Source organism: Neophocaena asiaeorientalis, unplaced genomic scaffold (assembly GCF_003031525.2).
Source record: "Neophocaena asiaeorientalis asiaeorientalis breed wild unplaced genomic scaffold, Neophocaena_asiaeorientalis_V1.1 scaffold373, whole genome shotgun sequence".
NCBI lineage: Eukaryota > Metazoa > Chordata > Mammalia > Artiodactyla > Phocoenidae > Neophocaena > Neophocaena asiaeorientalis.
The window spans coordinates 1,403,243-1,427,736 of record NW_020172993.1 but is presented as its reverse complement, the minus strand read 5'-3'; the positions used below and the strand labels follow the sequence as shown (position 1 = coordinate 1,427,736).

Below are 24,494 nucleotides of genomic sequence, written 5' to 3'. Positions count from 1 at the left end.
ACAAAATAATGCCATTTGCGGCAACATGGATGCAACTAGACATGATCATAAGTGAGGTTAAGTCAGAAAGAGAAAGACAAAGCCCATATGATATCACTTACATGTGGAATCTAAAATATGGCACAAATGAACCTATCTATGACACAGAAACAGACTTATAGGCAGAGTATTATTCTTCCATTGTAGGGGGCTCTGGGGGAAACAGTGACCAGGTCCCGGGGGGACAGGCTTCCCTCAGGACACTGCTGAGGTGCGAGTGTCCTGGCTGGCAAGCTGGGACTGTGGTAAGCTGAGCTTTTAATCTTTTCCACCATTTCCGAGAACAAAGAAACATCTTAATAAAGAAATTAAGTTGGCCTTGACAGCTGACCAGGAGGGACCTGAGAAGGCCTCAGACAAGTCCTTTGGGGAAATGGTAATGTCTCAGAGTCTCTTGTTTATGAAGAACTTGTGAAATGAAACCTCCCAAGCAGATGATATCAGAATTCAGAGCCTGATACTCTTTGTGGGTGTATATCTTACTGCTGGTGACGCTAGTTTTTTAGAAGCCAAGGTTGTAGTCAGAATGTGCCCTTCCAGTGGAATGAGTGCCAAATTTGTTCATTCATTGGTTTGTTCATTTGCTTTTTCATTTATTCATGTATTCATGGACTTTTTGTGTGTGTATGTGTGTGTGTGTGTGCGTGTGTGTGTGTGTTCGCAGGCCTCTCACTGCTGTGGCCTCTCCCGTTGCGGAGCACAGGCTCCGGACACGCAGGCTCAGTGGCCATGGCTCACGGGCCCAGCCGCTCCGCGGCATGTGGGATCTTCCCAGACCGGGGCACGAACCCGTGTCCCCTGCACCGGCAGGCGGACTCTCAACCACTGCGCCACCAGGGAAGCCCTATTCATGGACTATTTACTGCATGCCTGTTCTGTCTTGTTCTGCTATATTAGGTGCTGGGCCTATACTCACGAGCTAGACCAAGGCAGTACCTACTTTGAAAGAATCTCTGATTTCATAAACTGGAGAGAATCACTATATGATAAGTTGCATTAAAAATATTGAACTTTTTTCTCAATTAAATACATCTAGTTGATTTAATTTCTCAGTTTTAAAAGGAAACAATAAACATATTAGAAAATTGTGGATGTTTTTTTAGTCATTCTAAATAAGGTATTTCTCTCTAGTGCCAGTTATTTCTCTAAATAATCATTGATATAAACAAGATACACTGTGTATCAGGAAACAGAATTTAAGAATAGAAGAAAGGGGATTCTTGTTTTTGCTCAATGTATTCAAAGTTCAATGTGTTTAATAGAAAATCCCTTATAAATAAATAAGAATAAAACGACACCAAGAAATAAGCAAACTAGGAATAGATGACTCACAAAAGGAGAAATTCAAATGGGCGATAAATAAATGAACAAAAAAATGTTAACTCACCTTTCATTAAAGGAACATACATAATTAAATAGTGGGTGAGATGCTAACTCTTTCTCATCATATTTACAAAGGTTTTGTGTGAAGTCACATTCAAAGTTGAGGGATCAGAAGGGGGAGCAGGTCGGCAGTGCCCATCGAAGCTTCTATTTTCCGTGCCTTTCACCCAGCATTTACAGCCAAGAAGCTTATTCAAAGGAACTAGTAAAGCTGGACCCGGAGTTCAAGTCATAGGTCTTCATTAGGGTTTTGTTTATTACAGTGAAAAATCGATGCAAAGAAAACGATACCCACCATCAACTTCAACTTCATCCCACTCCCCCATCTCTATTTAAATCTGACCCTTCTTCAGGGCAGCCTCTTTGTCGTCTCAAGCAGATGTTTGCAGCTGGCACAGGGCTCATCCCTCTCCTCTCCTCTTGGTTCCTTCAGCTGTTTCTGGCGTATCTGCTAATTTTTGCTATGTAACCACGTATGGCCTTTTGTGGTACCTTTAACACTCGCGTGCTGTTCTGAAATCTGCTTCTTTCTCTCACCAGTATGAATGGAGCACATGTTCATCAGTCAGCCCTCACGTGCTCCTCCAACTGGATTGTTAGTGTCTGGAGCCACCATAGCCCACCACCAGGTGTGCAGCCAGAGTTAGATAGTCTCTTTGTCTAGTAATTGAATGAGGAACTACTGTCTGCGTGATTGGGGTCCTAGGCTGCCAGTTCAAGTGCCCCAGGAAGACTCCTTTGCAAACCATGCAAGAGCTGGGTCCCTCTGCACGATGTTGTCAGGACACGTGCAGTCTCTCCTCTCCCATCCAGCCTCTGCCTTAGTTAGCTTCCTCAAATACAGGTCCAAGTCCTCTCCTTCCCCCAGGTCCAACAGGGCCATGGGTTGTAAGTAACTGTTGCCTGCAAATAAATGCGTGCTTCCTGGTCTGGAAGGTCCTCCGTCTCCCCAGGCCGTCACCTCCCAGGCTTCTGATCTGACCCTCCACGTACTAACTATTTCCCAAACACACTGCGCCAGGATTTTCTTTATTAATGTGTGTGTGTGTGTACAGACATACACATGATTATGTATATTACAGTTGACTCTTGAACAACGCAGGGTTGCTGACCCTCACACAGTCTAAAGTCCGAGTACTGCTAGCTCTGCCTCAAAAACAAAAGAATTGATAAATGACTCGTCCAAGGGCAGGAAACTGAAACAGTTCAGCTAGAATCAGAACTCAAACCCTAGTTCTTTTGACTCCACCTATCACGATCTCTCATTGAACACAAGCTTTCCCCTACACTTAGTTAATTTAAAGATCTGTCAAATGAAAATACAAGTACTATCTTTATTGAAAAAATCCATGTGTAAGTGGATCTGCACAGTTCAAACCTGTGTTGTTCAAGGGTCAACTGTACTTTAAATCAATTAAAAGAAAAAGGTGAATTCAGGGCCAATCACTGTAGATAAAGAATATTAAGATTGAGTGAAACATTCATGTGTCTTTCTCCGTCTGGCTTATTTCACTTAGCATAATACCCTCAAGGTCTATACGTCTTGTCACAAATGGCAGGATTTCCTTCCTTCTCATGGCTGAATAATGTTTCATTGTATCTATATATCACATCTTCTTTATCCACTCATCCGTTGATGGACACTCGGATTGTTTCTATATCTTGGCTATTGTGAATAAGGCTGCAATGAACATGGAAGTGCAGATACCTCTTTGAGATTCTGTCTCCATTCCCTCATGTATATATACCCAGAAGTGGAATTGCTGGATCGTATGATAGTTCTATTTTTAATTTTTTGAGGAACCTCCATACTGTTTCCCATAGCAGCTGCACCAATTTACATTCCCACCAACAGTGCTCAAGGGCTCCGTTTTCTCCACATCCTTGCCAACATCTGTTTTCTCTTGTCATTCTGATGATACCCATTCTAATAGGTGTGAGGTTATATTGCATGGTATCGCTTATATGTGGTATCTTTTTTTTAAAAAGGCAAACTCATAGCAACAGTGTAGAAAAGTGGTTGCCAGGTGCTGGTGGTGGGGGAAGTAGGGAGAGGTTGGTAAAAGGTACAAACTTTCAGCTCTAATGAATAAGGACTGAGGACCTAATGTAAAATATGGTGACTGTAGTTGATAACACTGTGTTATATAATTGAAATTTGCTAATAGAACTTAAATGTTCTACAAGAAAAAGATAAATATGTGAGGTGACGGGTGTGTTCATTAACTAGTTGGGGGAATCCTTTCACAATGTATATATCAAGTCACCATCATGTCACTTTAAATATCGTACAATTTTATTTGTCGATTAGACCTTAATGAAGCTGAAAAAAAGGATGAAGAAAACCCACAGAAACTAATCTTATAAAAAAAAAAAGATTAAGTGAAACATGGCAGGAATCTAAGGTACAGGTTAAGCCATAGGAGAAGTAAGTCTTATTGGTAGAATGGATTTTAGCACTCAACTACTGTTTCATTTCCGAACGTCTAAATTGAACTTCTAGCTTTTATTTTATTAAAATTCCAATCCACGTAATTCATGAGAAAGCATGGAAATAACAACATTCACGCTTCAGCAGAATTTCTTGGCAAACATGCCATGCTTTTCTATTGCGTTTTCCTCCTTTTGCAACCAAATACTGGTTCTCTACTTGTTAACTGCATGGCCTGGGACAATAAAACTCTCTGTGCCTCAGTTTTTTTGGGATATAAAATGAGAATCACTGCCTAGGGGGTTGTTATGAGGGTTAAGTGAGGGAATATAAGAAAGTGCTTAGATGACTCTTCTTTTTATTGGCTTTAATGATGACGCAACATTCATCCACCTCTACTGTTTGGAATTTGACTCACCACAAGGCACAGCTAAGCCACTAGAAGCCCCCTTTTCTCTACCCTTTCAACTCTTTGTTTAAATAAGAGGGGTGCCTACTGTGTATGGGCACATTCTTATTCCCCAGTAAGTATTCTTATTATAAACTCCCTGAATATATGTTTACTCCATATATTAGACCTATTTAGTATTTCTGGTCCTTTCTTGCTCTTTATTGGCATAAACCAATCAGGATTCTGGGATGATTTTTGAGAATGTCACTGAAAAAAGAACATGAATTAAATCAAAGTAGTGATTTGCTCAGATGGAGTCAGAAGGACTGAATTAAATATAGAGTCCAAAGAGCCTTCATTTAGAGCAGAGGGAACTTTTACTGGGGATACTGGGCTGAATCCACTGGGCTGACTGGTGTGCTTACTATTAGGGACCTACACATGAAGACTGAGGGGACCTTGCTCATTTCACAGAATCCCCCCACCATGACTTTACTTCACAAATGTGTTTGAGGTATTGCGATGAGTAGCTTGTGTTTTTATTTGTTCAATGAAAGTACACTCTCACTTCAGCTGAAAAATTGTAATTAATTTGTAGATTTTTTTATTTCTCTCTATCAAACAAATTTCAGAATCCAAATATATGATACCAAAACTAGACCATTTATATTTTGTAAACATTAATAAACTTCTGTATCTGAAAACTTTTACAAGATACAAATCTAAACTACAAATGCTTAGGGCAGTGGTTCCAAAAGCGTTATCTCTGAGCCAGCAGCATCAGTACTACCTAGAGCTTGTTAGAAATTCAAATTCTCAGTCCCCACCTCAGACCTACTGAATCAGAAACAAACCTCCAAGTGACCCTGGTGAACACTGAAGTGTGAGAACCATTTGTTGGGGTTATTACCAACACTCCAGGAAAGGTTGTGCTGTATACCAAAAGAAGCTGTTTTTGTTCATTAACAAATCAGGAAGGGTTGGGCCTACTCTGGGTTACGTATTTTTATTTAGTCCAATGTTATTCAAAATTACGTAAAGAAAATCTGTTTTTAATATATGTCATTGCCATTGAAAATAGAGTTTTGCTGACCGGTCTTTCCCATCTCTTCTTTCCTCTTTGTATCTCTACATGGTAGACGAGTTGGATTTTATGTCAATACTTTCAAAAATGTCTCTAGCCTAGAGGCCAAGTTTCATAAGGAAATTGCGGTGGTGAGTAATGAAGATTGTTTTTCCTTATGGAATATAAAGTAAGTGAATGTTCTGGAAGCAAATGAAATGGCACAGCATTGTGCAAAGAATTCACTCTCTTTCATGTTTCTTTTAATAGTGTGTCATGACCCTCAATAATATTTCTACATTTTTTTGTAGTGACCACACGGTTCTGTATAGCTGGTAAAGATTTTAGTTTGTGCTTTCATGAATCCCTGCCTGCTTGTTACAGTCTTACAGTCGTTATTTTTTTTCTTTCAATCAGTTTTTAAAGTTGGATTTCCAAGTCTTTAGGCTCAGGAGAAATTGGTCTCCAGACATTCACATAGTCAGCAGCTCTGTCGTCGACTAATGTTTTCTTAGTTCAGCAGGGAGGTTGTATGACTTTATCTCTAATGGAATCAATGTAAACAATAAGTTTTCCTGCTCTGGTTTGTATATATATTAGTTTATTTGTGTTTGTGGCCTGACAGTTTTGACATGAATTTTAAGTTGAACCCTGTTCAGAGGTTAAATTATCCTGGGACCATCCATACTATCATAAGATTCTTAGTTTTTCAATAAACAATTCCTTTCTGGGGTCAGTAGCCTGAATTTGCACCAGAATGACTTACAGCAGTGGCCTCTGTCCCCTTAGCTTTGCCACAAACTATATGAAGTGATGACGAAATTGGGTGACCAGCATGCTGACAAGGCCTTCACCATTCAAGGAGCTCCCAGGTAGGCCATGTTCATCAGAGCCAAGTTCATGTCTGTACACCTTGAAAGCAAGGATTGTTGCAAATTCTGCAGTTTGTATCAGCCTATGGTCTTTTACTCATCCTCCAAAGATCTAAAACCAAGGAGCCCTTCCATCTGGAGGCTGACGCCAGCCTTAGTTCTGTGCTTTTACATTGACTTTTAACCTTCAGATGTATCTCCATGGACTTTTGTCATTGTCACAATAGAGTTGATATCTACCTCTCTCTGCTTTCCAGCAGTGGTGTCAGCTTTTTACATATAATTTCTTTTTTTTTAATAAATTTATTTTTTTATTTTTGGCTGCGTTGGGTCTTCGTTGCTGTGCTCCGGCTTTTCTCTAGTTGCGGCGAGCGGGGAGCTACTCTTCGTTGCAGTGCGTGGGCTTCTCATTGCGGTGGCTTCTCTTGCTGTGGAGCACGGGCTCTAGGCGCATGGGCTTCAGTAGTTGTGGCGCGTGGGCTCAGTAGTTGTGGCTCCCGGGCTCTAGAGCTCAGGGTCAGTAGTTGTGGCGCATGGCCTTAGTTGCTCCGCAGCATGTGGGATCTTCCCGGACCAGGGCTTGAACCTGTGTTCCCTGCATTGACAGGCGGATTCTTAACCACTGTGCCACCAGGGACGTCCCTTACATATAATTTCTAGTTGTGCACTTGTTACTTTATTTGGAGAAGGGAATTCCCCAAACTCACAACAGTTATTCCTGATACTTATTATTCGTACTTATACCTTTAATGAATCCATTTTGGGAAAGGAGAAAGGAAGTAGGTGAGACCTCATCTTACCTCCAAACTTGACCTTGAAAGCACTGCGTTGTTTTGTTGAACATTGGTTTGGTTTTATTTTGAGTACACCAGTCAGTTATACCAAAGGCTCAGTGATCTGTAAGTAAATGGTCTACACTGCCAGGGTTTGGATTCACAGCAGCTTTCTCCTGTGATTTGGGAATCCCTTTTATCCATCCTTCTCAGACATTATGTACTCAAGTAGTGCAAGCTAGTGAGGCTTGGGTTGGAAGTCAGAAGACTCGGATTTCAAGTTTCTGACTCTGCAGTTAATTTGCTGTGCCTTCCTTGAGTAAGTTCAATAACCTCTCTGGTTTAAGAGCTCTTTTTTAATCAACAGAAATAAAAATGTGCTATTGAACTAAACAGCTTCTAAGGTAATATGCAGTCCTGACATTCTGTACTTACGATTTTAACATCAGTCAATGTATACATGATACACACGCATTTATAAAAACACACATACTCTTAACACAGGCACCACCACTTCCATATATCCACCTCCGTATATCAGTGTTTGGAACTCCCCAGAAATAGGTAATTTTCTTATTTGATGCTCCTTGGTCTAGCTGTACTTGTAGTCCCTACTCTGGCTGCTATTCTAAGTGAGCGTTAAGTATATTTTCTTTGTCTAAGGGAAAGAATGTTGCCTAACAGAATACAGGAAAGGGATAGAGCTGCTGTTTCCAATACAATTATTTCAATATGAGGTTAGAAACCAAGAAAGAATTGTAATAAGAGTATCACAGTGACATTTGGGTGATTTAGAGATGCAGTGCATGGGAAAAGGTTGTTCCCTTACACAGAGAGGAAAGGGACAAAGGCATCTGGAAGTTGCAATGTTGCTGAATCAGATACAATGAAGAAAAAGCGGGGCCACGACCACTTGACAAACGTTCTTCATTTTTTTCCATGTTCCTCCGCAGAACAAGGTGGTGAGTGAGCTCAGCGGGGTCTCCATTTGGCATAGATTTGGGGGCTGTGCTTCCCAGCAGAGGCCATGATTGCTGGCACTGCCCCAATCATGCATGTGTCCGCGTCTTGTCCACGGGACCTATTCCCTCAGCCCCTTGAATATGTAGACCCTGCTGCTGTGTACGTGCTCATTTATTTGGGGGTGCAGACCTTGTTCCCTCAAATCTGTAGAGTTTAGAAATTCTTAGAGAGTAGGATGTATCCCGAGTAGTGTCTTAGCTGTTGCATTTGGGCTGACGACAGGCATCTGGCCTGGTGCCAGGAATGTAGTGGGCTCTCAGGAAACAGTACAGACTCTCATCCATCACATAATATGTTTGCTGTTTCAAGCTGTCTGAGTTGAGTCACTGTGCCATAAGGTGTAGAAAGAGAAATAATGAATTAATTTCTAAATGTCATCAGAAAGCACTCCTACAAAATCTTAATGAGTGCTCTCCTAAGGATGCTTTTTAATACCCCACGAATCATTTGGGGGGTAGGTTTTGCTATAGATTATGCCATAGCAAGATTCTCTTAAAAATCAAAAGTAAAATTAGTTCAATTAATTCAGCTTATGTTTGGAAGATCCTTGCAGAGTCTGTCTGGCCCAGTGGAAAGAACAGGGGTTTGCATTACCAAGGCCAGAATTCAGATCCACTAAGTTGCCCAGTGACTTTAGGGATCTTTATCCTCTCTGTGCCCTACTTTACTTACCTGTAAAGTGGGGACAGTCGTGCATGGGTCTTGTGATGATTGGAGATAATATATGAACGGGATCTGGCACACAGTGGACAGTACATAGTACCAGTTACCACATCACCATTGCTAATAAGCAGAATTAACAGGAAGAGGGAGTAGATAACCAACATTACCTGGAGTGCCTCAGTTTTTCTGTGGGAAGGAGGGCCCCTGAGAAATAAGTTCTGTTCCTTAGAAAGAGCCCTGCTTACTCTCTGTGTTCATCCAGCGACTCGGGTCCTCTCCGTATCGCAAAGACGCCGTCGCCGCCCGAGGAGCCTTCACCCATCCCGAGCCCGACAGCTAGTCCAAATCACACGCTGGTACCTGCGTCTCCTGCACCAGCCCGGCCTCGGTCACCCTCGCAGGTAGGAAGAGATCACGTGTATAATATTAGGGGGACTGGGCAAACTGGTGCTCAGTTGACCACACCTGGGGTAATTCTACGGGGCGGGGACATTGACAAGAGTTTCCAGTCAGGCAGGTTTTGAGGTGGGAGCCTTGGGCATTGTGACCGTCACCAAGGAATCAGCTTCCTTCTCTTACTTGGATTTTTATGTTTCCTCACATACCCTCTGCTTGAGTGTGTTGACACGTCTTTCCACAATCTCAGCTTCCTCAGGCTCGCATGCTCTCCTTTTCTCAGAGTCCTGTCCTTTAAGGTTCTGTTGAATCCTACCTTTTCCAGGAAGCCTCCCTCCTGTTAGTGCTTTAGGTAACATCTGGAGCAAGAAAGGCCACGACGTGTATGTCATTTCACGTTTTTTGCGTCACCCGCGGTATATTGTGCGTGCGCTCAACAAAAATGATGGAACAAGTGTTTGAAGGAAGCAGAAAGGGCCAAGCAAAGATAAATACAGGGAATTTGCTTCCCTGCTTTTGGCAAAAATGAAATTCCTGTGGGGAAACTTGAAGTGTCCAATCCAGTTCAAGCTTTCTTGTGTATGGTTGAAACTAAGGAACGTTGTACGAAGGTATGAATAACGGATAGATCTCTAAAACGCTTATTTTCCAAAATACTGGAGTGCCGAGTGAGATGTGCTTATGGTGGTCTCACTAACTCCAGTGAAAAGCTTGCTGGATGTTAGTTCTAGAATGCTAATGCACTGCTGAAGTGAGAAATCATTTTCAGTTGACTTCAGAGAAGGTACTGCCTTAATTTACCTTGAGAGGCACAGGTACACGTGGCACCGCAGCCCTGTGTATGGCGCTTGGGTTGAGATGGATGGAGCCTCATAGCCTGAATTTTTCTCATTGGGCCACTGGTTGTCAGAGCTCTGAGGGCTACCCAGGAAGGCGTTCTTTGCCCGAATCAGGTGGGCTTATTTCTCTAAGCAGACCTACATTTCAATCAGCAATCCATCTGTTCCCCTAGCTCTGTTCACGTGACATTTCTGCATGTCTCCCATGCCATCTTTGCCTGAATTAACCCCTGTTGGTTTGTGTGATGCTTCTTAGACAAGGAAAGGGCCTCCTGTCCCACCTCTCCCTAAAGTCACCCCAACAAAGGAGCTGCAGCAGGAGAACATCATCAGTTTCTTCGAGGACAACTTTGTTCCGGAAATCAGTGTGACGACGCCTTCTCAGGTGAGTGCCTGATACAGAGCTGGGATGTTCACTAAAGCACCACAGCAGAGGGACTCTCAGAGCTCATCTCTAAAGAAGGTGGCAGATGTTCAAGCCAACAATGTAATTTCAGTTGTCATTTAGGTTTGCTTTATCAATACTTGGTGTGTCTAAAGGGTTCCCAAATGGGAGATGTGCGGTATTTGAAAAGACTCATTTTTCCCACTGTTAAGAGTTGTACATCCTTCCTATAGAAAGTTGGGAAAAATACTAAGTGTAAAGTGAAGAATTTTAATAATCCCTTAAATCATAACACTAACGTAACCGCTGACGCATTTTGGTTTACTTTCTTTTAGTTATTTTTTCTTTTAGTTTTTTTGTTTTATCAGTTTTGCAGCACAGAATTCGGATTGTATTGTTAGGTATTCCTGAATTTTCTGCGTCATCTTACTGAGCATTTTTTCATGTCATAATATTGTCTTTTCCAAAAAGAGTTTGACCGGGGTATTCTATCAGATGGATGGAACCAACCGTTGATGGTGGTCACAGGTTACTTCCACTTTTTCTGTTACGTCACCAGCACCTTGGTGATATCAATATATATTAATACACGTTTGTGCCTTTTATCATTTCTTCCATATTGCTCCCTAGCAGAGAATAGGAAAATGAAATTCAAAGAGGTGAATATTAAGTCTTTTGACCTTTAGCAGGAGTAAATGTATTCATTTCCATGACTTGGCACCAGCGTTGCCCCTGCTTTTCAAGATGCCTGATTGTGTGTGTGCTCCACCTACAGCTACTCTCAATGTTATACCTACACCTGTCCCAGTTTGGTTGTCCCATTGCCTCAAGGACTCAGTTGCTCCTAATGCCCTCAAAGCCATCTCTTTGTTGAGAGTGAATGTCCCCAGAGAAGTCATGCCAATATCATTTCCTCCTGGTGTTCTCAGGGTCAGAAATCATTTTAACATTTTGCAAGGGGTGCAAACACAGCATTGTAATTACTGAGTACATCCATAACAACACTGCATATTGTATCCCAATTACAATTGCATCCTGTCGATAATAATGGAAATAATGTGCTAAAAACAGGGAGCTCAGAAAATGAAAACTCAGAAGCAGTGCAGTGGCACATCCTAATTTCTCATCTCTCTCGAGGGCATTTATGGATCAGCACGATGCTTTTAGCTGTTGTTTTCCTTCTCCTGTTGTTTGTATGAGGTGCTGAATTTGGTAAGCTAATTAGAACTTGAAATGTGATTTAGTAGCTCCTTTGAGGAGGGGGAACTGCACTTTTATCAGTGCGTGGACCAATTATATCTGTGGATGCACAGATGCCACCAGGGATAGCGGTCTTAGAGCCAAATGATCTTACCCAGCATCCGCCATGGCCATGGCACCAAACTGGAGCAGTTTTCACTTCCAAGTTGTGCTGTCCCTTTGTATTTCTAACAGCTCATTCTGTTTTTAGCTACATCACTTTAAAAGCAACAGTGTTTTAGGGTGATAATACCCTTACTCAAGTTGCTTTCACCTGGACCCCGCGAGAGCATCCTCTCAATTCCATCATCAATAGAGAGTGTAGCCACCTAGAAGCCGTGTGTATTTAGCTGAGGACATGTAGCAGCTGAGGCCACTGGAGTGGAGAAAACGTGACACATAGACTGGTTCTGAAGTAAAGATGGGGTTTAAAAGAGTTCTTTCTTCGAAAATGTTTTTTTTACTTGCAGTTTGCTGGCTCATATAAGGGTCCTTTACAGTGGGGGAAAAAAAAGAATCAAAGCACTTCTAAAAATTACAGACGCCAGAAGAGGTGCCTAAGTCCTCCTAAGAGTCTTAACGTGTGCTGGTGTTGTTGACTGAGAGTGATGGGCAAAGTCAAGAGTTAGGGAGAGGAGAGGGAGAGGAAGCACCTTTCAAAGCAGAAACGTCTCCAGCTGTGGCTGTAGCAGTGTGGCTACTGCAGTGACACAGATAGCTGATGGAGCCCCCTTGCCCCAGCTTCGATAGTCTGTATGCATGACTCCAAGGCTGTTGGAAAGGGAAGGAAAAGCATCTCCCATTTTGCAATATATATTAATACACGTTTGCGCCTTTTATCATTTCTTCTTTTTAGAACTTTGCAACACGTTTTTATTTTGCTTTATATCTATTACAGTGTCTGAAACCTAAAGAAATACAATTTCTCTTCCAATTTGGATGTGTGTGTAAATATCTGGGCTCAGCACACTCAATGCCATGGTTTCCTGGCCTGTATCTGCTCTGAAATCATCAAGCTCTGTCTGTCTGCCACTTATAACTTACTGGCTGGGTCACGTCCATCAGTGTGCCAGGTGACTCTGAAAGAAGTAACCCCCAGAGACATTACGGGGGTGCATTTGGGGAGGGTTCAACTTCATATAGATTGTTTTCTTTTACTCTGGGAAGGAGGCAGAAAGGATTTTCTGTCAGTTTCTTCTGGATATAAGTGGCAACATGGTTCTAGCAGGTGGACCCCAGTATGTAACTCAAAGCATTTCCATCGATTCAATGGCTGTGAGTCTCATGTCGCAATAAGAGCAGGAGTGAATCAGGGATTTATAGTTCAGTCTGCTTTCTCCCTTATTGAGTGATATAATCTAGCTTTATTTAATTTCACTTATTTTTTCTTTATTGAAGTATAGTTGATTTACAATGTTGTGTTAGCTTCTGGCGTACAGCAAAGTGATTCATATATATATTTATATATAAATTTTATTTTACTGTTTTCAAAATGTTTAATGGGTCATTTTACATTTAACAAATAGATTTATGCCCCCAGTTTGCTATTTTTATCATTTGCATAATGGGGAAGAAAAGCATTTGTATTAATCCCACCTGGAAGCTCAAGACGTGATGAATGAAATATTCCTCATCTCTGATGGATTTGTATGTTTCATACACCAGGCTTCGTCACAGCGATAATTCTCCCTTGAGAATGTCCTGGGATTGGAAACAGAAATCCATCAGGTCTACAGAGCCCTCTAATGGCCCAAACCTTAAATGTAGCATGTGTATTTGGGAAATATATATTTCCCAGAATCTTCTCTGGAAATATCCTTATCTGCTTATAGGGAGATGCCTGCTTATCAAGACCACAGGGCTGACTTTGCTTTTCTGGTTCTGTGTTTACAAATATGGACCCGATAAAGGACAAATCCATCCCTCCATGTATTTAACTCCCAGGAACTTAAATAGGAAGAAACCCTATGTGTGTGTGTGTGTGTGTGTGTGTGTGTGTGTGCATGCACGCACCTGCATTATTCTTTCAAAACAGCATTTTCCATCTAGTCCCATGAGATGCTGTGAAAAGGGCATCTTTGATCATAGAAGGGTGGGGGCTACATCTCCTTTTGCATTTTTCATAGTCCCTTTCAGCATGTATGGGGCCCTGAGGAGTTCTGCAACAAAATCTCTGTGTACTTTCTTTAAATAAGAGCTTCTCAAATAATCTCCCATTCCCCTCAAAATACTCTATTCTTAGGAAATGGATTTTTGGTAAACATTTTAAAAAGGTATTACATCCCTGGAAGCCAAATATATGGGGAATAAATAAGATTTTTACCAGAGATCAAGACCAAAAAAAAATCATGTGTATAAATACACATAGATATATGTGTACATGCAAGGTTGTCTCCTTTTTTCTTCAGAAAATGTCCTGGAGTGTTTTCTATGCTGACTTGGTTACTTAACTTTAATTCAGATATTCACCGTCCCCTCCCACCAGGCCTTTCCTTAGGGATTGTGGTCCTGGGCAAATACTTTTTTTGGTGCAGGAGCTCTCTGTATAAGCAGTCTGAGTCACTTGATGTGAACGTGCCAGCAGCATCCTGGTGGCCAGTCTCACGGGACCCCGTAAGTGAAATGCCGGCCAGTGGGACAGGTCTGCTTGTCAGCCAGCCTCTTTGCAGCAGGCCTGGCCACCAAGTTCCAGGGCAACCTGGTGATTTATGAGCCCCAGACTCCTGGGGTATGAGATGGACCCTCCCTGTGGAGTTAGGGTGGGAGAATGCTCCAAAGTGGAAAGATGGGGGCCGGGCCCATGCAGCTCCTGTTCCAGGGGTGTCCTGCTTGGATGGCACTGCTAGTGGTAGCTGATTCCCACAACCAGAGGGTGATCTAAAAAATTCCAAGAAAGGTGCTCAAAAGCGTGAGGACCCCTTGAGAGGCAGGGCTAGGGGCAGGGTCCCTTCTTGCCTATCTTCCTGTCAAATAGCAGTGAGGAAGAAAAGATGGCTTGTTTTTGGATTTTTTTTTTCATAGCAGATACCCCAACTATTTGGTCTAAATCTTTTCCCAACAATGACGTCACATATTTTCTCTCTTTGATATAGCTTTCTTGTTTACGAATCCAAAGGGATTATCTTCTGAACAGCCCAGCTTGTTTCTCGAAGCCCTCCTGTCACCCTGATGTGCGGGAAGGCAAGACATCAGCACAGCCTTTAAATCGTGTGACCGTCGGGATCACGTCAGCACTATTTACTTTGCTACTCTTAGATCTCCGTTCTCCAGCCTAAAGCTGCATCTTACTTTTTAAGTTCGTGAAATAAACCTCTTTTTCCTAGCCAATCAAACTTAAATAGATTTTTCAACTTGCAAAATACGTTCACGAGACAGCCCTTTTTCATCTCCTCAATCCTGATGGGGCCAGACTGCGATTATTTACATGTGCGTCACTGGCTTCCTGGGTGTCTGTAACCTGCTTTTAAATACCGCCCTGGCTTTTCTTTTCAATGTAGCATATTTCTGGACCAGCTGCTTCTACTTTCAGTTGATATTTTTTTTCAAAGTAAACATGTTAACATTCTTTGAAGACAGAAAGAATTAATAAGATGAAAATCGGAAAGAGGAAAAAATAGTGCTTTTCAAGCCCAGAGTCAGTCAGTATGGGTTGAAATTTATTTCTTTACATATGGATATACAATAGTTGAAAAGTCTAGCATTATTCTCCTTAATTGCCTTTGTACCTTTGTGGAAAATTAGTTGTCCATATGTGTATAGTTCTGTTTCTGGACTGGTTTTCCATTGATCTTTTTGCTTAGGTTTATGCCAAGTACCACACCATCTTGATGACTGTCCCTTTATACTGTCTTGAAACTAGATAGGGTTAGTCCTTCAACTTTGTTATTCTTTTTCAGAGTTGTTTCCGCTAGTCTAGGTTCTTTGAGTTTCCATATGAATTTTAGAATCAATTTGTAAGTTTCTACAAACTTTTGGGACATTGTATTAGATTTCTAGGGCTGTCGTAATAAAGCACCACAAATAGCGTGGCTTAAAGTAACAGGCGTTTATTCTCTCACAGTTCTGCGGCTAGAAGTCCAAGATCAAGGTGTCAGCAGGGCCGTGTTCCCTCTGAAAGGCTCTGGGGGAGGATTCTTTCTTGCACCTCTAATTTCTCTTGGTTGCTGGCAATCCATGGTGTTCATTGGTGTGTAGACCCATCATTCCACTCTCTGCCTCTGTCATCACACTGCATTTTCCCTGTGTGTCTGTGTGCTCTGTATCTTCACATGGCATTGTCTTTGTGTCTTTATATCCAGAATTCCCTTTTCTTATAAGGACACCAGCTATTGCATTAAGGCCCATCCTAATCCAGTACGATCTCATGTTATTTTTATTACATCTGCAAAGAACCTGTTGCCAAATAAGGTCACATTCAAAGGTTTCTGAATTTTACAGGGGACTGGGTGGGCACAGTATTCAACCCAATACAGATGATTGGAATTGCATTGATTCTGTAGATCAATTTGGGGAGCATTAACATCTTAATAATATTGAGTTGTCTGACCCATAAACACAGTATATCTCTCCCTTTATTAAGATCTTTAATTTATCTTTGCTTTGTTTTGTAGTATTCAGTATACAAGCATTTCACATCTTTTGTTGGGTGGTTTACCCCTAAGTATTTCGTATTTTTAGTGTGACTGTAAATCATATTTTAAAAATTTCAGTTTCTGGGTTTTTATACTGTTATATGTAAATATAACTGATTTTTGTATATTGCTGCTGTATCCTGCAGCCTTGTTAAACTCAATATTAGTTCCTTAGCTTTTTTGCAGATTTCACTGGATTTTCTATATAGGTGATTGTATCTTCTGTGAATAAAGATAGTATTATTTCTTCCTTTCTAAATTGGATGCCCTTTATTTCTTTTTCCTGCCTTATTTCACTGTCTAGTACTGCTAGTATAATGCCGAAAAGAAGTGGTGAAGAAGTTGTCCTTGCCTTGATCTTAGGGGAAAAGCATCCAGTCTTTTGTTATTAAGCATGATGATAGCTGTAGGTTTTTGTAGATACTCTTTATCAGGTTGAGGAAGTTGACTTTTTTACCTACCTTGTTCAGAGTTTTGGACAGGACTGGAGGTGGATTTTTTCAAATACTTTCTCTACACTATGAAGATGATCATATGAGTTTTCTTTTTTAATTTGTTAATATGATGAATTATATTCATTGGTTTTCACATGGTAAATCAATCATGCATTCCTCAGGTAAATTCCATTTGGTCATGATGCATTATACTTGTATACATAGTTCTATTCAATTTGCCAAAACTTTTTCTAGAGTTTTTCTGTCTATATTCATGAGGTTTATTAGTTCGCAGGGTGTTTTTTTAAAACAACATCTTTGTCTGATTTTAGTACCAGGGTAATGCTTGCCTCATAGAATGACTTGCGAAGTATTCCCTCATCTTCGATTTTCCAGGAAAGATTACATGGGACTGGTATTTTTTCTTCTGTAAATATGTGGTTGAATTCACCAGAGAAGCCATCTGGGCCTGAAGGGTTGTGATTACTATTATTATTATTATTAATGGACAAATGTCTTAAACTACAAATGTAATTCCTTTAATCGATATAGAGCAATTCAAGTCATTTCTTTTTGAGTAAGCCTTGGGAGTTTGTGTTTCTTAAGAAATTTGTCTGTTTCTTCTTAGTTGTCAAATGTATTGGAATAAAGTGGTTCATAATATTTCCTTAATATTCTTCCTAATGTCTGTGACTCTGCCCCCACTCTCATTTCTTTTTCTTTTTTAAAAATTTATTTATTTATTTTTGGCTTCCTTGGGTCTTCGTTGCTGCATGCGGGCTTTCTCTAGTTGTGGTGAGCGGGGGCTACTCTTCGTTGCAGTGCGTGGGCTTCTCATTGCGGTGGCTTCGCTTGTTGTGGAGCCTGTGCTGTAGGCGCACAGGCTTCAGTGATTGTGGCTCGCAGGCTCTAGTGTGTAGGCTCAGTAGTTGTGGCGCACAGGCTTAGTTGCTCCACGGCATGTGGGATCTTCCTGGACCAGGGCTCCAGCCCATGTCCTGTGCATTGGCAGGCGGATTCTTAACCACTGTGCCACCAGGGAAGCCCCGTCATTTCTGATATCGATAATTTGTGCACTTTCTCTGTCTTCTTTTTACCCTTGATCAGTCTGGCTAGAGAATTTTATTAGCCTTCTCAAAGATTAAAACTATCTTTTTGACTTTATTGATATTCATATTTTCTCTCTCTTTCTTGTCTTCTATTTCATTAATTTCCACTTTGATCTGTATAATTTTCCCCATTTTTATTTAGGGTTTTATTTGCTGTGTGTATTTTTTTCACCTGAGTAGAGGCTGAGGTTTACTAATTTGAGACCTTTCTTCTTTTCTTAAATAGGGCTTTAGTGCTATAAATTTCCCCCCAAGTACTGCTTTAGTAGCATCTCACAAATTTTGTTGTGCTGTTTTTATTTTTGTTCAGTTCAGAGTATTTTCTAATTTCCACTATGATTTCTTCAACTCATCAGGTTATTAATAAAGTGTTAATTTTGTCCACATATTGGAGGATTTTCCAGAGATAATTATGTTACTGATTTCTAACTTAATTCCAATGAACTCAGAGAACATACTTTATATGACTTGAATATTTTTAAGTATATTGAGACCTGTTTTATGCCTCTGGAATATCGTCTACCATGTTCCATGTTTCATGTGTACACAGAAAGAAGATGTACTCTGTTATTGTGTGGAATGCTAAGTGTGAATTAGGTCATATTGGGTCATAGTGTTACCTATGTCTTCTGTAACCTTGTTTATTTTCTCTCTACTTGTTCTACTATTAAAAATTAACTATTGAAATTTCTTCTACAAAATTATGCATTTTTCTCTTTCGTTTTGCTGCTTTCTTGGTTCTTGCTTCCTGTATTTTGAAGCTCTGTAATTGAATGTACAAATGTTTGGGAATTGACTCCTTTTTATATCGGGAAATTACCTTCTTTATCCCTGATAATACTTTTTGATATGAAATATACTTTGTTTGACGTTAATATAACTATTCTAGCTTTCTTTTTGTTAAGTTGGCATCCTATATCTTTTTCCATCCTTTTACTTTTAACTGTTTGTGTCTCTATATTTAACGTTAGTTTCTTGTAGGCAGTATCTAGTTGAGTCTTGCTCTTTTTAAATTCAACCTGACAATCTCTGCCTTTCATTATATTATATAGACCAATTTCATTCAAGGTGATTATCATATGGTGAAGTCTAAATCTAGCACCTTGATTTTTTTCTTCTATTATCTCATCTGTTTTAACCCTTCCACCTCATTTTTCTTTTGGATTAATCCATCATTTTTATTACTCTCCTTTATTTCTTTTGTTTATTAGCTTTAACTTATTATTTTGTTACTTTAGTGGTTGCTTTAGGGCTTAAATAACTTATCACAGTCTACCTCCAAACAGTAGTATACCATTTCAGGTATAGTGTAAAAACCTCACAATATTATACTTACATTTCTTCCCTTCTGGTTTTTGTGCTCTTTTTTCATGGAGTTTACTTTTTAATGTGAAGTAACCTCACATTACTTTATTATTTTTTAAACAATCAATTATCTTTTAAGGAGATTTAATAATGACTAAAGTCATATGTTCTTACCTATGTAGTTACAATTTCTGATGCTCTTCACTCCTTTATGTGGATCCATCTTTCCATGTGATAGCATTTCTTCCACCTGAAAAATGTTCTTTCACATTAGTTCTAGGGCAGATCTGATGGTGATAAATTCTCTCTGTTTTTGTATGTCTGAAAAAACTCCATCTCATTTTTGTGTTTTAAAAATAGTTTCAAGAGGCACAGAATTCTAGGTTGGCAGTTTCTTCCTCTCGGTACTTCAAAGATATTGATTCTCTGTCTTCTTGCTTGCATTATTTCTGGTGGTAAATCTTCTGTTATTCTTATGTCATTCCTTGTAAGTGACATGTCTTTTTTTTTTTTTTTTTTTTTTTTTTTTTTTTTGCGGTACGCGGGCCTCTCACTGTTGTGGCCTCTCCCATTGCGGAGCAGAGGCTCCGGACGCGCAGGCTCAGCGGCCATGGCTCACGGGCCCAGCTGCTCCGCGGCATGTGGGATCTTCCCAGACAGGGGCACGAACCCGTGTCCCCTGCATCAGCAGGCGGACTCTCAACCACTGCGCCACCAGGGAAGCCCCAGTGACATGTCTTTTTTTGCCTGGCCACTTTTAAGAATTTCTTTTTAATGCTAGTGTTGAGAAATTAGTTATGATGGGCCCAGGTGTGCTCCATGTGTCTCCCATCCTCTTTGGCCAGTGGCTGCACAAAGCTTGTACTTTTCATGGTGAATGGCAGGAATCCAAAGAAAACAAGTCAACCATGCAAGCACATTTCAAGCCTTTGCTTGCATTATGTTCACTAACATCCCTTGGCCAAAGCATGACGCATGGTCACCCCCAAGTCAAGGCATAAGGAAGTGAACTCCATCTGTCATGAGGCCAGGGCAGGGCTAGGCATAAGGATTATGCTCAGTTGTACACTATATTGGAGGAAGTCCAGTACCTTAATTGTAAACTTAAGATGTCCTTAGCAGAAGACACTTCATGAAATACAGCATAGAAGGTTATTATAATTGGTAGTTATTTCCCATTGGATATTTCTCCTCAGTGTGGTTTCACATCTAGTCTCCTTTCTTAGGTACACATCCCAGGTCATCTCTTCTAGACTTTGGATGGTAAAACAGTAGTTGGGATCAAGCTCCCAAAAAGCTCAAGAATGTTGGGACCGCATCAGATCTACTCCAGTGGTGATGCAGGTGTGAGGAATGAGAAAAGACTGGTTTTCTTTTGTTATGTTAAGGGAGGTTACATGTCACTATGTTTAGACATGGAATGACAGCATTGTGAGTACTTCCGTGCCCTTTTATAAAGGAATACTGCATAAACAGGCAACCCTTTTTTGCTCTTTTTGTAGCTCTATTAAATTACTCTTTGATTATGAGTGCCTGAAGGGATAACTGTCAAGTTTAAGGGAGAAAAACCAAATAGAGATTGAGCCTGAAGAAGCCAGTTACACATTTTGAAGGCAGGCAAACTGGTATGATGAATATTTGATGACAGTAATTTTACACAGACATCATTACTAAGAGTAGTAACAATATGGCTTCCATTTCCATTTTGAGTATCACTAATATATTATATTCAGTGCATTTCTTGTCTTTATTACTCATGGTAGTCTTACTAGGTATTATTATTCTCATTTTATGTGTGAAGAAATGGAGGCTCAAAGAAGCTGAATTAACTGCCCAGTGAGAGACAGCAAGCAAGTGGCAAAATTGGGGTGCAAACCCGGATTTATTTCAATGAAAGTCAAAGCATAATTGACTAATTTTTTAAATCCTTTATCTCTAAATTCCCATTTGAGCTTCCTTAAGGGGATCTCTTTGGCTCCTAAGGGACCAATGGCCATGTTTGTGTGGCCTCCATTTTTCTGGAGAACAAGAAGAATGTCAAGCATTCCTTTGCACATCTCAGGGTTCCCTAAGATGTGGGACGGGGTCTCTGCAGCAGCCTGGAATAGCATTGGAGTCACAGGACGGTAGATAACCTGGTTCAGCCCATTCTCTTCATCTCCAAATGGGAAAATGATGCCTCTTGAAAATGATCTACCTCTTGATTTTTTTTTTAAGGATTCGCAGCACAGGTTAAATGCAGTTTGGGGAATACAGTAAAGTAATTCTTTAAAGACAACAAAGTGCGTTCCTGTGAGTTAATGTTCATATGTGTCAAGTTGTTAGAGCAGTATGCATCCTAAATGTAATTTAAGTGTTTGCAAAATCTTAAAAATATAACTTGTACCAGTGTACAATTGATGCAAAACAACTCATGCAGATTTTGAGTAGGGGCTGAGGGAACCTGTTGACAGTTTTGTGATCGTCATTATTAAAGAAAGAGAGATCTCAGAAGATCATTATCCTTGTCAAATTTAAAAGTATATGTGAGGAATAACTGTGCTGCAAAATAGATAATTCAAGACCAACAGCAGGATATATAAGCAGATTTCCTCCTACAAGGAGTGTGGATATGCTAAAAAAATGTATTATCTGTTCTGCCCCCAGACTTTTCATACATTTCCAGATTTTTAAGTTTTATGTCTATGATCAACATTAATTAAAATAACTCCTGTTTAAATTTTGTCTCTAAACACCTCTATTTTTATATAATACTTTATCCATTGTGCCCTTTCAAGTTCTAGGCAATAGATGGTCAGAATTGAAGCTTATATCAAATACCAAACGTATGTAACTTGAATTGCTTGAAAACTGACCCCAATTCTCTCCACTGTGGTACAGTTTCTGAGGGCTTATTTCAGCTTTGACCTTTACTGTGTAACCTGAGTCTGGGTTAGACCAACTTCAAGGCCACGCTATGTCATGATCTCACAGTAAATGTGCATTGCTGGTACAGTGGTAAGCATAGCTGCCTTCCACAGTAAATGAACTAATGTTAGTGCTCAGTATTATAATTTTTTTTTTTTGCGGTACACGGGCCTCTCACTGTTGTGGCCTCTTCCGCCACGGAGCACAGGCTCCGGACGCGCAGGCTCAGCGGCCATGGCTCACGGGCCCAGCCGCTCCGCGGCACGCGGGATCCTCCCGGACCGGGACACGAACCTGCGTCCCCTGCATCGGCAGGCGGACTCCCAACCACTGCACCACCAGGGAAGCCCTATAATTATTTTTGCTATTGTTATAACAGTACTTTCATTCTCTGTTTGGTTTTCTTTCTAATCTAAAAATGTTCTTGGGGTAGGAGCTCATTCTGCATTGAAAACTGGGGGATGTGTTTTTCTCTCTTTCGCTCCCTCATAAACACAGTTGGGACAAACAGCATTATGGATGAAGAGTGGATCACATGATAACTGAAACCAGGGGTGGGGCACCTCTGAGGGGAAGAGGCAGGTGGGGTGAGATCACAGTAGACAACAATCCCTGCCTTTTTTTTTTTTTTTTAAATAAATTTATTTATTTATTGGCTGCGTTGGGTCTTCGTTGCTGCGCGTGGGCTTTCTCTAGCTGCGGCCAGCGGGGGCTACTCTTCGTTGCGGTGCACGGGCTTCTCATTGTGGTGGCTTCTCTTGTTGCGGAGCACGGGCTCTAGGCACACGGGCTTCAGTCGTTGTGGCTCACAGGCTCTAGAGCACAGGCTCAGTAGTTGTGACTCACAGGCTTAGTTGCTCTGCGGCATGTGGCATCGTCCCGGACCAGGGCTCGAACCTGTGTCCCTTGCGTTGGCAGGCGGATTCTAAACCATTGCGCCACCAGGGAAGTCCCCCTTACTTTTTAAATCTTAGCTTCCTAGGGAGCATCACAGCAGTGGGTAACTGTAACGGGTCCAAGCCTTAGCCCATCTTATCTACTTGTTCCTCTGTAAATCTTGACCTGAGTTTTCTGAGCTGGCAGAGAAGGAGATTCCTTGGATCTTGGTGGCTTTAGGATACATTTCTCAGATATTCTCTTTGTTGCCTGGACTTGGAGCTGAACAAAGGATAAGAACTGGAGCCTGGGCCATGTACCTGAGCATCTTAGGTGATACTTGGCTGGAGGTGGTTATTTCACCTCTCATCATACATAAGTAGTGACTCTGGGAGCCCATGGATGAGCCAGCTAAGTGGTAAACTATCAAAGCGTGCTTTGGGGTATCAGCTGAAATTGGAGGGTTATACATGGAATAGATCATGAAGTCTGATCAGATTTAAGCTCGTGCATGTTTTGTTTTGTTTTAACAGAATGAAGTCCCTGAGGTGAAGAAAGAGGAGACATTGTTGGATCTGGACTTTGATCCTTTCAAGCCCGACATGCCCTCTGCGGGTTCTGCTGGAGTAACCCACTCACCGATGTCGCAGGTACCAAGTGGATTTTTGGATGCTTGGGGCTGATATTTCATAAACTTTAACAAGCTCAGTAAGGCATTCTGCTGACCCCTCTCCCTTTCACGTGACTATTGACTTTTCTTTTCAGTTGATGAATATTTCCTAATGGGAAGGAAGGGTAGAAAGAGGACTTGATCACTGTCAATTATTCTCAACCTCCCCTACCATTAGCTTTCTCTACCCGCAGAGCTGGGATAACATACATTCCAGTTTGCCAGGAATCATCCATCTCAGAATGGTAATCCACAGAACCACATTTGTACTCGGAAGTGTCCAGGGTTGGATGATACATTTTATGGCTTCCCAAGATAAGACTGTTTCTTTGGGCTTGGGGTTTAATCTTCTTACTGTTTTCTCTACTTTCCTTCCTCATACTTTGCAAATTAAGGCATGTTTCAAATCACCATGAGATTTTGCCCCAAAAGGAATTCGTTTTCAGTATTGATAGTTCTGAACTTGATGATGGTGATGATGGCCTATGTGTTCTTGATCATGGCTTGATGCAGAGTTGGCCTTGCTTATCCAAGCTTACCCCTGCTCATGACTTCCTCCCCCTCAACATTTTCCCCATTTCAGTAGTTACTATGATCTCATTGTCTATCAGGGGGATACTGGTGGTGGATGCTGTCATGACCTGTGGGTGATTCCACTGGAATATAGCTACTTCACAGTTGTCTCTGCTCATGGAAGGAAGTTAACTCAGAATTTTTGCTACCCGGGAATTGTTTATGTCAGTAGTTTCGATGTGGTCGGGGCCTCACATTTGAGTTTGGGAAAAATCCAAGGATGCTACAATGTGCTTCAAATGAATGAATCACGGTGTATTGCAACACTCAGCTTAGGAAGTGAGACCCAGCTCAACTTCCTGGTCATGAAGCCTTCCTGATACAGTAAACCACTGGGGCACAGACAGCTCACTGTGACCCTCAATAAATAAAACTCCTCTTTAATCCATATTTTGTTCCAGAATGTGATTGGATTTCTGCAGGCCTCCAGGTTGTGCTATTGGAATAAAATAAAAATCTGAGACATCCATAAAGCAGGCAATTAAGTAGATT

At 41.0% G+C, this 24,494-nt stretch overlaps 1 protein-coding gene across 1 annotated transcript in view; it reads left to right on the top strand.

The window, feature by feature from the left end:
• The window catches only part of AMPH (amphiphysin), a 104,616-nt gene that overhangs the window by 38,858 nt on the left and 41,264 nt on the right, over positions 1 to 24,494 (top strand). Inside the window, exons 7-11 of the mRNA XM_024742253.1 lie at positions 5,384 to 5,459; positions 6,097 to 6,179; positions 8,901 to 9,039; positions 10,130 to 10,258; positions 23,293 to 23,409. Of these exons, the coding sequence (XP_024598021.1) occupies positions 5,384 to 5,459; positions 6,097 to 6,179; positions 8,901 to 9,039; positions 10,130 to 10,258; positions 23,293 to 23,409 (544 nt within the window). The remainder of the gene's footprint in view (positions 1 to 5,383; positions 5,460 to 6,096; positions 6,180 to 8,900; positions 9,040 to 10,129; positions 10,259 to 23,292; positions 23,410 to 24,494) is intronic.